This window comes from Ursus arctos, unplaced genomic scaffold (assembly GCF_023065955.2).
Source record: "Ursus arctos isolate Adak ecotype North America unplaced genomic scaffold, UrsArc2.0 scaffold_37, whole genome shotgun sequence".
NCBI lineage: Eukaryota > Metazoa > Chordata > Mammalia > Carnivora > Ursidae > Ursus > Ursus arctos.
This window is the reverse complement of record NW_026623053.1, coordinates 1,283,944-1,298,169: the sequence shown is the minus strand read 5'-3', so window position 1 is coordinate 1,298,169 and position 14,226 is coordinate 1,283,944. Positions and strand designations below refer to the sequence as shown.

General features: G+C 43.8%; 1 gene segment (V, D, J or C); it reads left to right on the top strand.

The window, feature by feature from the left end:
- Nucleotides 1–306: 306 nt before the first annotated feature.
- Nucleotides 307–14,226, top strand: part of LOC125282321 (T-cell receptor alpha chain constant-like) — a 34,326-nt gene continuing 20,406 nt past the window's right edge. Inside the window, 1 exon segment of the C gene segment in view lies at nt 307–493. Within this exon segment, the coding sequence occupies nt 322–493 (172 nt within the window).

Genomic DNA, 14,226 nt, shown 5'->3' with positions numbered 1-14,226 from the left:
CAGGAGTGGGGATGGAGAGGGAGGTAGAAAGGGACAATAAGGAGGGGAGGGATCACTCATTCAGGGAGGAAAATCACAGGTCTGTGTGAATCACACCAGAGGAAATGCATCAGAGGTTTCCCTTCTCAGGAGGCCTTGGTGTGTAGGAGAGCTGAGTCAGCAGGTTTTTGAAGCTGAGATAATCACTGTGCACAAGGACAAGGCTACTCTTTTATCTTTGGGAAGGGGACAAGGCTGCTTGTCAAGCCAAGTAAGTGGCCTATAACTTGAATTGTGCACTGAATACTCTTATCTCCAAAAGGAAGACCTGCTCTCTTTCCCATGGGGGCCTCCTTGGGTCAGAAGAACATTAAAGGGGTTGAGCAGACCAAGGCCCAGTGCCTGGTCATCTTCCTTATCCTCGAAGGAGCTCTGGGAGCGGTAGAGGGGAAGGAACCCCCCAGGACCCCACCAATAGCCCAGTCCTGGGATCTATCCACTCGCCAGTCTTCCAGTAAGTAAAACCATCTGATGGCAAGTCTTCCTCAGAAGCAGCTTCCAGTAGAGTTCTCCCTATTTCGTGGACTTAAAAACTGAGGCAAGGAGAGGCCTGTGATGGATACAGTTCCAAGAGGCTCAGAGCTCAGAGATCCTAGAACAGTTTTTCCCGGAGACTCATGAATTCAAAGCACCAGGTGATTTAAAGGTGAGGGCAGCAGTGGTAATCAGCTGTAATGGGAACTCCAGCGGTGCTGAGGACTGGGCTTGGCCTGAGGTGAACTCCTAGACATGGTGGGTTTCTGTCACTAAAGAGTCTAGAGCAAGGGCCCGGGCTTTGTTAACCCCAGTGTTGCTACGCTCTGGCCCTACTGCCCGGGAAGGACAGCTCTTGGCAAGGATTATCCTGGGCGTCTTGAAAGAAGAGAAATTAGAGGAGAAGGGAGGGAAAAGCTTATATCTCATATCATGCAGTCACCTCATTTTGTAGCAAGATTGTTTCCCCACGAGCAGTTTGTCTTCATTTAGCAGCTGTCTTCTCTGGGGAAGCCATTTTGTAGAAGTGTTTGTCACCAGAGTGACAACTGATGGCTGGTGGAAATTGAATTTTGGAGCAGGGACCCAGGCCATGGTTCACTGCAGGTAGGCCCGATTCCCTGGGGTCTCACCTGCCCTTAATTTTAACCCCCCGGGTGCCACATATTTCTAGCCGAGACCACGAGAAAGAGATTTGAAAGGAAGCCATTTCCCTAAGCAGCAATACCCAGAGCCATTAAGCAAAAATGAGAAATCGGTTTGGATAGAAACATTTTTGGATAAATAGGAATTCTCATTATTCTCTATCAGTCCCCTGTGTAAGTACTTTATTCCCCTTATAAGAAAAAAAGTTACAATAAGTATAGCTACAATTCATGCTGTGGTGTGAGAGAGACCTGCTGTGGATTTTTGGGTAGAGGATTAGAAATGTGTTCAGGAAGATTGGATGTGTTTTTGACAGGATATGTAACACAGTGTGAATTATAACCAGGGAGGGAAGCTTATCTTCGGACAAGGAACCGAATTATCTGTGAAGCCCAGTAAGTAGAGAAGTGTATCCCTGGATTAAGCAATGTCTGTGGATTAGGGGCTGATTTAGACCCAATTATACACTATATGAAAAATGTTTAGAAAGGGTGAGTGAGCATCAGACAGGACAAAAGTCTCCCTGGCTAGGATCTGCCGTCTTGGTGCAAAATGGGCACGTGGGCGAGGCCTGGGAATTGCTCCCAGAATAGATGTGGTGGGACTAACGAGGTGTGACTGATTACTTGAGGTACTGGCTAGGTCCTGTAGCCCCAGATTTGTACAGTCATCTGTACTTCTAATTCCTCAACAAGCCATTCTTTTTGGGTAAGAGTTCATTCATTATAGAATGAACCTTGTAAATAATGATCATTGACCCAAACAACAGGGAATAGCCTCTCCCAGAACCTGAAAATCACTTTTTTAAAAAATGTTTATTCCTAAGTACTGTGGGACACCTCCTGTTTCTGAAACTTTGGGCCAAAAATTTTTATAACATGGCCTCATGGAGCAGAGAGAACCCTTAAAATCATCCCTTCTGACCACCTCCATTCATGACGGAACTAAGGCCTGTGGAAAAGACCGATCATGGTCCTACAGCCTGTCCATGCCTGAGCTGGAACTAGATCTTGAATCTGCAGTTTGCTGAGCTTGTCTCGACCATTAAGTCTCCTGGCCTGAAGTTTGAGGAGCCCACAGAACTCATCTGACAGTATTTTATCCATCTATTCTAGGTGAGGCTTGGTGCTCAGGCGAGCGACCCACCAGGGAACAAACCCAACGTGATTCTGCCCTCAGGGAACAATATCCCCTGACCTTCTGGAGGCAGATCTCATTTGTTCCCTCGAATATGACAATCCATATTCTGACCCTCCCGGGCATGACCCTTTGATGCCATCCTCACTACTCTAGGAAATATTAAAATTCGTTTTTCTTGCATTTTTTATTTGGTTAGCGGCTAAATCAACATAGGAACCACCTTAGTCAGGAGAGAAGAAATGACCCAAAAGTAAAGTGGAAAACTAGAAATTTCCCCAGTATTTTAATCATTATAAAATTATTTTATCAGTATCAAACCAGCAGCCACATTAACGAGATAATGGCAGCTCTATACCTCGTGTCTGTCCTATAGACTCAGTCTGAGGAGGACTCAAGGATTTATCCCTGGTTGTGCAACTCACCGATGTCCAGAGTAGAGGAGAGAGAGTCTCTGTGCTGGGCTTCGTGAGTCTTTTTTGAATAAATACTTCCCTTCTTACTTTACCTTTTTGAGCACCCGCAAAAAGATGTGAACCCTGGTTTAACATCTAAAATCAGAGAGCACTTACTCTACGTATCTATTGCAAGCCTATGTTTGATGCGTAGAACTCTGTGGCAGAAAGTGGAAAGCAAAGGTTCCCTCGAAGACAGTGGGATTGTAAAGACAAGGATTTATCCATGGTCTGTAGATAGGCAGTGTGGTCACTCCAACAACAAACCCAGGCTGGCAATGATGTAAAGCTTAACCCATAGAGGAATTGCCGACTCTTTACTCTGTGCTCTGCCAGCCTGGCCTGTTTGATCTGGTTTTTGTTGTTGGGCATATCACAGTGTTTCTTCTGGTTCAGGCTGGCAACTGACCTTTAGATCTGGGACCCAGCTGACTGTTGTACCTGCCTGGTAGGCTGCCACGATCAAATACTCTTTGCAATGATATATTCATCTATAAATGTATACTGTCCGTGCATGGAACTTGATGGGCCTGGGGCTGAGGGTCCAGGAGAGACACCAAGAACACATGCTCAGGGGCACCTGGGTGGCACAGCGGTTGAGCGTCTGCCTTCGGCTCAGGGCATGATCCCGGTCTTGTGGGATCAAGCCCCACATCAGGCTCCTCCGCTGTGAGCCTGCTTCTTCCTCCCCCACTCCCCTTGCTTGTGTTCCCTCTCTCACTGGCTGTCTCTGTCTCTGTCAAATAAATAAGTATAATCTTTAAAAAAAAAAAAAAGAACACATGCTCAAAAGGGTATCATAAGAAGAGAAGTATTTATTCACCAACGGCCAAAGAGAAAGTGAAGCCTTTTAGCTAAGTTTGGAAGGGGAGTTGATGAAAGTGAGTAGGGAAGAAGCTATCTTAATCTAGAAGAATTGCTGAATAATAGGAACAGACTCCATAAAGGGAGCCTCTGTGTCTCATAATATTTTCCTTCCAACCAGAGGAAATGCTGCAGGACGGTTTGACCAGGAACTATCTTAAACCAGGTCTAGCTGGCCAGCTGTATTTCTGGCCTCTCCTAGGGACTTCTGCGTGAGTTGGTAAACACAAAGGTGCCTATTGAAGATATTTCAGTGCAGCTCTATTTCTATAGCTCTCTGGTGCCCTTCCAGCAAAGTGTTCCCGTAACACACTGCTTATCGTTTCTACAAGTAAGAACAAGTAAGCCCTGTGCCCTCCAAAACTGCATAAGTATTATAATTACTTGGCTTAGACTGAAGTCACCTCTATTTTATTTCTCATAGCTGTGTTCATTTGCTGAAATTTGTTTAAATCCAAACTGTGTGGGCGTCTAACTGTTGGCACTGAGGTTTCCTTTCTGTTCTTATTGTCAGCAAAATATTTTGCTCATAAATAATGTTTCATCTAGACTTGCAAATGACAGCCAGCACTGTGGCCTCTTTTCTTTCCCTCTTGTGAAAGGGAACATGCAGGCAGAAAGGAGAAAAAAAGCCAGATTGTACAGATTCATTGTGGGGGCTGGAAGGAGAACGTCAGTGTGGATGGTAAAGTACATTTAGTTATATAATGCAGGTACTCTGACAGATAGGATACAAGGATCTTGGTAGAGGATACATGCAGACAGACTGCAGCTAGCTAGCTGGTGTGGTTCAGGATACCATTAAAAGTAGCTCAGGTCAAGTTGTCAAGCACAACGCAGACCCAGGTACAAACTCAGGATGAGAAGCTTCCAGATAGCCCTGGAACTAAAGGCAGAGTAAGGATTTTTCTCACAATCCAGTCCACCTGAGGAGAATTTTCATTTATAATTAGGAAAAGAAAAAAGGTAAAAAGCACTTACTGGCAGTATCCTTGTTTCAGACAGTGTGTGTATGGAGCACAGAAGACATAAGAATGAACCCAAGCAGAAAACTAAAGAAAAGAAATCGATAAAACCACTGAAGAAAATCAGTTGCCCTTATCTTGCCTGTCTCTGATAATGAATGTGTCTTCTTGGCTCATTCTTCACTTTGGTTCTTGAATTTTCCACGAAAATAGCAAGAAGCTGGTGGGGTTGGGTTAGTCTTGACCTCCCTTGATTGGTTATCTCTGTTCAGCATGCCTCCGTTTTAGGAAGCCCCAGACTTTTTGTAATGATAGCAAACATGGTGTACAACTCGAACAGATTTTACTTTGGATCTGGGACCAAACTCAGGGTAAAGCCAAGTAAGTTATAATTGTCTACAAGTGAAAGTCGCCAGCATCTTATCCTAAATTCCTCTTACCAGTTTGTATTTGTTTTGAGTTCTTGTGTGTTTTGGGTTCCCACCCATAACAATTTATCGTTCCTTGTTCATCCATCTCTTGAACAGATATAAAACATAGTAAATAGATCCTGTGATTCAGTAAACATTCTGAAGCTGCCTACCGTAGCCACTTTTGGGATGGTATCCTGTATAAAGAACATTCCCGAATTTTAACTCTTGCTACTTTTACTAGTGGACAAAAGAGCATTTGGATATAATTTAAAGTACCTATGAATGTCCCGGGTTTCAGAGAGAAGATGTGACAAACTAAAAGTATATGTATTTTTTAAGATAAAAAGAATTAGATAATGTTTATTGAATGCTTTCTATAGGCAAAGAGCTGTGTAAATGCCTCTCAACCCATTTCACCTTCCTAACAATCCCCTAGGATAGATATTAGCATCCCCCTTTTCACAGACGACGACATTGTGGGAAAGTGAAAGCCGAAGCAAGAGATTAAGATAGTTACCAAGGGCGTACAGCATGGGGGGTAAAGCCAGACCGCGAGGCAGCTTTGATGAGGTTTGTGCAGAAACACCTAGCACTGTGACCATGATGGCTACAACTACGCTTTTGGAGCAGGAACCACAGAAACCATAAGAGCAAGTAAGGAAGAAGGGAAAAGTCAGAATAATTTTAAAATAAAATGGTAGCTATGATCATGGGCAATTTCGTCTAAGCAACTCAATGGTCAGTAACTAAATTCCAAAAGGCTCTCCCCGTTTGCATTAGATTCATAACTGTCTACTTCACTTGTCTTCCTCACCTCCTCTTCTACCCCAGAATGGCTCTCCCCATCAGGTGCGCCTTCTCAATAATAAATTTGTTGAGGGCACAGGCTTCACGGTCAGATAAAAGTCCAGCTAACCATCTCAAACTATCTCAGGTCCCTAAAGAAAAAGTGAGAGAAGATGTCACTGGACTATATTAAGACGAGATAGAACTCTTCAAATATTTGAAGAACTGCCACGTAGACGAGGAAGGGGTTAGTACAGAAGTCAAAATCAAAACCAGTGGCTGAAAGGAGATGCATCTCAACCTCTTACGGAATCTTTTTGAACAAGTAGAAGCTCCCTGCAGTGGAAAGGCTGCTTTGTGAAGTGCAGAGCTCCTCTTCCTTGGAGGTCTTCACGCTGGGTCCTTAAGGCTAAGCATTGGATGTTAGAGAAGGGATTTCTATACCATTTTAGCTATTGGAACAAATCACCTCTGTGCTCCCTTTCAACTCTTAAGTGCTAAATTCCCAGGATTCAAGCCTAGAGGATGAAAAGGTGAGCTGGGCCTGTTCCTTCTATTTTTATTATTTTGATAGCCAAAGAAATAGGTCATCAAATTATTCATGAGCTAAAAGCTATTTGGGATTTTTTAAGCCTAGAAGATGGTGGGGTATGATTTCCCAGTGCAGTAAATGGGAAAGTAAAAGCGGAATATCAGGAAGGAAAAAAAAAAAAAAGAGGAGAAAAAAGAAATGCCTGGAGGGAGGACCAGAGGTTGAATTAGGGAAATGAGGTGATTTTGCAGAGGGCAGATCTAGTCTATCGAAGTTTTTGTGAGTTCAGCTTTGGAAAGGGATCCAAACATCACATCAATCCGAGTAAGTGAGCAGTCTTTTATACTAGGAAATAGGGCCAAGGAAGCAAAGTTCCTTCCAATTTAAACACTCTCAAAAGGACAGGTAATTGTTTTCTGATGGGAGGGGCCTCTGTGGGTGGGAAGGCTATTGTTACCACAGACCATTTGTCCCCTGAGAGAGAGCCTCTGAGGACTGACCGTCCAGCTCAGACTGCCGGCTGCATGAGAAAAAGACTTAGAGCCACTTAAAGAGGATAGAGGTGGATTTTCAACCCCACCCCCAGGGCAGGGCAGAGAGTGGTTGGGGCATATTAGGAGCAGGTTTATGCAAAGGGGGCCAGCACTGTGTCGATAGAGGCTCAACCTTGGGGAAGCTGTACTTTGGAAAAGGAACTCAGCTAACTGTATGGCCTGGTGAGTGGGCTGTTTTCTAGTCCAGGGAACCACTACTGTGAAGAAATTGAAAAGCGAAATGAATGAATTCCTTTAGTCTTAAAACTAAGGGAACACATGTATTGCCCCTCCTGGAGGACCCTTCTTCCTGGGTAGACTGGGATGGGGAGGCAGAAGGAAGGTCAAGATGACCTAGGGTCCCTTTTAGGAACTTGAGAATCTAAAAGCAGACTGTGTTCATCCCCACCAAAGGCAAAAAAGAGGGCAATCCCACTAGAGTGTGTGATGCTTCTCGAAACACACACTCTGTTCATACCCAATGATTGGGGAAGAATTTGGCCCTTGACCCAGAACGGCGTGTCAAATTGGAAGATAGATTTTCAAGGTTTATTTTCGTTGAGTCCTGTGATTCTTGGTCATCTCCCTGTTAGAAGCTCCGTAGACTATTATACTCTTTTCTTATCAAGAATGACTTCTCCATCATACTCTGTAAACTTTCCCCAAGAAGCCTCCTCATCCCCTTCCTTAATACTAGCCTCACCAGTGGAGGCTCTAGAATAACTAGAGGGAGTCTGGATTTGAAACTTGGACCAAGGAAAATAGAGCTGATCCACAGTACAGAACAGCTCACAGAGCTGAGGTGGACCCACTAATGTGTCCTTCCTCTCTTTGGAATCTTCTTTGGGCACTAAATTGAATATAGAGACCCTGACCTGCATGCCTGTGTGTGATTGTATTTATCAGCATTTCCACTCTGGAAACAGGAACAGCCTGATCCAAGAGGTTTCCATGGCTTATAGGGCTTCCTGTTCTCAGGTTCCTTTGTGAGTTAAAATGGTCAGATGACCCCTGAACAAGGCAATGGTTGAGAGCTACTGTCTTCACTCATAGATCTAGGTCCAAACAGCCACAGCAGAGAAGTAAGTAAATATATGAGCAGGTTAGACCCAAATACGTGCCCACTTACAGGCATTCCGGCTCTAGAAAGCAGGTATGGCACTAGCAGGCAGGAATACCCTAAACACCACAACCCCTCCACTTTGTCAAGGCTTTAAGAAATGTCCTTTGTCAAGTATCTATAGTGTGTGGTTTCCTTGGTCCCTGTGGGTTTTGATGGCCTCAAGTCACTATGTGAACCAAACCGCTGGAAAGAAGCTAATTTCTGGAGGAGAATCCAGGGTGTTAGTCAAACCCAGTGAGTACTGGGGCTTGAGCCACACTTCTGCTTCTAACATTGAAGCAAGAGCCTAGCCATTAATGTGCTGTGTTGGCCCAAATGAATGTGTCTCAAACTTGCCTTAAAAATGTTTAGTCTTACTCTTATGCATACACACATATGTATGCACAAATTCAATGTGGATAGAAGATATTGCTACCCTGATATTTTCTAGAGTCCATTTCCTTAAGAGAAGGAAAACGATTAAGGTACTTTTCTTTTTTCTTCACTGAAGATCTTATCTGATCATCTCAAGAGGCAGAGGACAGTGGAAAGGTGTGATTCTCTCTATTCAGAGTGGTTAAGTGATTTGAACATGGACACAATAGCAGGGCAAGGACCCATGTTTTCTGAGGTTCAATATATTGCTGTCTGTACCAGGCTGCAACCTCTATAACCAGCATTCTGATTTATCTCCTTGGGCCCTCATTTTTCCCAATTAATGCAACTGAACTATTGGTAGCTCTTATCTCCTGGCTCACAGAAAGCATATGAGGATTGAAAAAACATTGCTCTGGGAAAGAGTTGAGCTGGAGCTCTGCTTGGGTTTTTTGCAGGGGACAAGGGGTGGTAGGGAGAGAAGTATTTTTGTTGCTGATGATATTGTCTTTTTCAATGGGGAAGGGAATAAGAAAAGAAAGGGTATTTGAAAGGCAAGGTGATGTGATCAATACATGAATGTGAACAAAATACATCATGAAGGCATTCACCTAGGAGCCAAAAGACAATGTGGACCCAGCTCAGCCACTCACCAGTGGAAGACCTTTCAAACTCTCTAAGCCTTAGTCGATCTGTAATATGGAGATCAGAATTCCAGCTCTGCCTAGCTCAAAGGATTTTGTGAGATTCAAATGAGATAATATATGTGAAATCCTTTGAAAAGTGTGGGTGGTTGGATGCCTCATAATTTTTTAAAAGTCAGATTTTATGAAAAAGTCCATCAGAGGGTAAATCTGAGGGTAAGCCAGTTGAACAGACTTCAGCTAGGGCAAAGAAAGGGTTGAACTGGCCTAGTAGGCGAACCCTTCCAATTATGAGAAAATAGAACTTGGGAATTTGTAAGCAGGATTGTCCCCGGAGAGCATCAAAAACCTGAGATCACTGAAGAGACAAATGTGTGAGTTTGGGAGCTTGTAGTCGATGGTTTCTGAGGTTTCCTAGCATTCCAAGAAGTATGTGAGTTTCAGACCTTTCTTGAGTTTGCCTAAATATGGGCTTGTATTGAGTTGGGTTTCAACCAAGTGAGAGAAGATTGCCGTGCTTGAAAGTGAGGTACCCTTTGGTTTTTGTGGTGACATAGATCACGGTGGTGTTTCAAGCGCCCAGAAGTTGGTGTTCGGAAGGGTGGCCATGGTAAAAGTGGATCTTAGTGAGTATCGCCATGTATTCTGAATTTGATTAGTTAATGAGACATGGCATGAACGTCTCTGGAAATCTCAGTGGACTTCCACATGTCCTCAGTTTATTCAGGTTTACTAGGGAGCAGAACGCTCCCTGCACCCTTTCCATCTTAACTGTAACAGCTCATTGTGCTGGGTAACAGTTTCCAGTCTTTGCCAATTTAATAGGAATGCAGAATGGAGAGAGCCTCTCTCTCTCTCTTTAGTTGAAATGAAGGAAATCTCTTCATGTTAGTGGCCAACCCCATCAGAAAAACCTGCTCTGAAATGCCAACACCTTCTCTTCGGGTTGGCACCCTCTCACAGCCTCGGTGCCCTCGATGGCCGGTGCTTGCTTCCAGTTACCCACATAGCATCCCAGAGCCACTTTGGAAGAAGCCCTGTCTTGCTTTAGCTTTTCTAACCAGGGATTCACATGGTAGAACTAGGTCTAGCGTTCCAGCAGGGAGCAGGCGTGCTCTAAGCGTCCGTGTGCGTGGTTGACGCCGTGTGATCTGGATCCAGGCTTTGACATTTCAAGCCCTCGGTTTCCTCATCTGTCAACAGAAGTGGTGATTAATTCCTCCATGCCTGGATCTCACTTCAGAGGTCACCTCCTCAGAGAGACCTTTCCTGCCAGGCCAGTCTGACAAGCCACCAAACACAGCTGCTGCCTGGTTGTCCCCTCTCCCATTGCCCGGCCTGATTTTATTCATACACTTCCATCATTTTATGTGATATTATCTATGGATTTGTTTATGTGTGTCACTCCCTGGACTGTGAGCACCTACAGGTGGTGGACGGGAATAGTGTCCAAGTGGCCTTCCCACTGTGTCCCCTGTGCCTGACCCACAGAGGTATTCAGTGACTAGTTACTGAGCAAGTGGAGGACCTACTACCATCTAGCCTCCTTCTCACAAAGTAAGGGAGCTTTGTTATTGCGTATCCAAACCCCGAAAGCCCACTGAGTTCCTCACAGAGGGTAAGGACAGAATACAAGATTCCATTGTTGATGGTGATAAACAAGGTAGGGTAAGTGGGAACCTGAGGTATTTGCAGGGCCTCATTTCACTGTGCCTACCAGGCAGGACGTGCTTTGACTTTTGGTAAGGGAACCACGATATCAGTAAGAACCCGGTTATTACTGATTATAACGCCTGTGCTTATCCTGCAGTCTTCTTTTTTTTTTTTCTTTAAAGACTTTATTTATTTATTCAACAGAGATAGAGACAGCCAGCGAGAGAAGGAACACAAGCAGGGGGAGTGGGAGAGGAAGAAGCAGGCTCATAGCGGAGGAGCCTGATGTGGGGTTCCATCCCAGAACGCCGGGATCACGCCCTGAGCCAAAGGCAGACGTTTAACCGCTGTGCCATCCAGGCGCCCCTATCCTGCAGTCTTCTATCACACAGGGAACTAAATGTCTGCTTATTCTTTAACTCAATGAGTGTTGGTGTTTAGTGACGAAAGCCATTAAAACAAAATGAAAAAATGGATGCTGTCCCCTTCTCCAATACTCCAGCCACATCCCATGTTCCACTCCGTGCTCGCAAAACTTTTTAAATGCATTAAAATGATAAAAGAAAGAAAGATAATCTACAGGGATAGGTAACCTGTTAACCACTGGTAAAATGAGATTGTGTCCGAAGCAAAAATGGGGATCAAAGCTGATGAAGTTTGGCTGGTGAAAAACAAGATGACTTGGTGAAATTTTGCAGATATTTTTAAAGGAAATGAGTGTCAGAATTGGCCAGAGAGTATCTCTTGGACTCTTCTCAGGCTTTCCCCTACATCACTACTATTGTGCCCTGAAAAAGAGGCTTTCACGGACTTAATTCCATAGCTTTATTCCAGTGATAAAAAAGGGGGAATCCCAGCCAGAGCTCTCATGAGGGAGGGTAGATGCATGCTAATCACATTAATCTATTATCAAGGTAGCTCAGGCATCATCGGGCAGCGTAGTGCTGTGGTTTAGCACACATTCATCTTTGGGAGTGGGACACGGTTATCAGTAAAACCCAGTAAGTAGACAATATGTCACTAAAGTTGGAAGCTTAATGTGGCTACTGAGGCCCATTGAACTTATTGCAGGATTTGTAGGGCCCGAGTGTCAAGAAATTAATGGTTTATGCAGACGTAAGTGCATTCTAATGTAGAAAGAAATGTTGGAGTAATGGCAGACGATAGGAAGATTGAGCTGTGCAGAAAAATAGTCATGTAGACGAACCAAAAATAACAGACTGAAACAGCCCAGTCAGAGGGCTGATCTTAAAGAAAAAGGCGGAAAGTTTGGCCAAGCCAGTTCTTCTAGACCTGGTCTGATTAGAGCCTCTGGGCCACGATGTCTCCATCTGTACAATAAAAATATTTAATATTAGCTCGTAAGTAATTTTAAAACTAAAATAAGATATGTATTTGAAAGTTTTCTATACATTATTAAATGCTATATACGTATAAAATAATATTTGCTTTCAGAACAAAAAGAAAAGGCTAGATCAGCTAGTATAATTCTTTCAAGGAATCAGATACGTAGGTTCTTAGTACAACCGCCGTTTTCGTGTGATCTATAGCAATAGGCATTGGTAAAAACAGCTCTGTCTTCTACTGAAATACAGTGACTCGCATGTTACCCAAATGTAAATGGCAGGAGAAAGGAAGTGATTTTATAAAGGCCTGAATTACAGTGACTTCTGGAAGTAACCAAAAGCTTACCTTTGGAACAGGAATACAACTCCAAGTCACCCCAAGTAAGTCTACATTCCCAAGCATTTCTCTTTCCTTATGTCCTTTCCTTTCCAATTGTAACATTCGGAGCACATCATGGACTAGAATAGGCCTTTTCTGGCTGTTTTCAGAATAGTTAAATACAGAGATGGGAGAAGGATAACCATGGCTGTCCTCTAACATTCTGATAGTATTGTTCCGTCCGAGTTGGGTTCTTTCTCAACAGAAGAGAAAGCCAAGATATTACTCATGAGGCCAGTAGAAAACAGTAGATACACAAAGGATAAGAAATAAAGAGAATACAAGTGGTGTTTTTAACCAGAGCTGAAGCAGACAGGGTGTCCTTTAATCAGAGGGACACCCGGCTTTGTGGGCAGAACAGGACTTGAGTGAGTAACAAGGCTGCCATTGAACCCGCAAAACAAGTTGACTGGAGGGAACAGGAAGTTGTCACTCCTCATGATCTGGATGCTGGTCCGTGAAGTTTCAGATTGATTGAAGTTAAAATGAGGAGAGGCACTCTGGCAGGAATCTAAAAATTGATAACTGTAATGGAGACGATAGAAGGACTAGATTTATCTGTTGGATAAATAGAGTTGAAAATCATGAGTTTGACAGTGATATACCCAGAGATGTGGTAGATGGAGACTTCATTTTAAGTGTTGTAAAATAAATGCCCAAATTTTAGTCAAATGGCCTATGTGTTATGTGGAGTATCAAAAGTAAGTGAAGATGAAGCCGTCTTTGTAGATGGAAGGGCTCTAGCTCTCGGTCTGGGATATGAGAAGAGTGTGTGGACTTGTGGGTGTTTGGGGCTGACGAAGAAACAGTGTGGGAAGGACGGAGGCTATAGATGGATCTTTGGGAGTGGGACTGGACTGCTGGTCAGGCCTGGTGAGTAGCGTAGCAGAAGGATAGGGGAAAGATTGAGGACAAAATGTCTTCATGTCTCAAGAAATGATTGTGTCATGGAGGGTGAGCTGTGTTTTTTTGGGATCACTGTTACTAAAGTCCTGACGTCTCATTCTAAAAGGGACAAGGAGGAGGATTCTTCTCCTGTAGCTCGTCTGAGATGTACCTGTCCTGTGCTAAAATGTCTCGTGCATCTGGGCCACTTCTATCTTCTGTAGCAGTGTGGGTTCAACCTGCTCAGCCTCAGATCACCTGTTCTTTATTTGTAAAATAAAAATAATAATAGCTGAGCCCATGACAGAGTTGTGGCCTGAATGAGGTAATGTGATATATGTAGGTTGTTAACCTGCTTGGCATGTAATAGGTTCTCCATAAATGATGGTTTTCTTTCCCCTTCCCTAAGTTGACCAGAGGTTGGAAAGCCCAACACGGTAGGCCGTTTTTGTATGGGTGTTTGCTATGGTGTGGAGGTGGGATTCAGCAGATTGACCTTTGCAAAGGGGACCACGCTTCTAGTCTCTCCAGGTAAATGTTGGCCCCATCCTGCCCTTATTTTCCCCTTCTCTGGTTTAAGTCTTCTACGGGTACTTATGTGTGTTTTAATCTTAGGGATGCATCTTCCTTGTTTTATCAGTCAACCTATGAATTTAAGATTGAGTCTTCGTGGGGGACATTTAAAAATGAAAATGGGCCGAAGAAGAAGAAGAAGAAGAAGAAGAAGAAGAAGAAGAAGAAGAAGAAGAAGAAGAAGAAGAAGAGGAAGAGGAAGAAGAATAAAAGAAATAGGCAGCAACAGAGTTGGAAATAACAGTAGAACCAATTCACTAATCAGAATGGAGCAGAGATGAACACCCTAGACGATTAGGACAAATCTGGTATCTTCAGAAATAGCCCGGCTTCCTGTTTGAAGCTTGGCTGTAGTTTCTCCCCAGGCATCCCTCCCATTCCTCTTAGACCCCATACCCCAAATTGAGCTGTGGAATCTTGGACAAT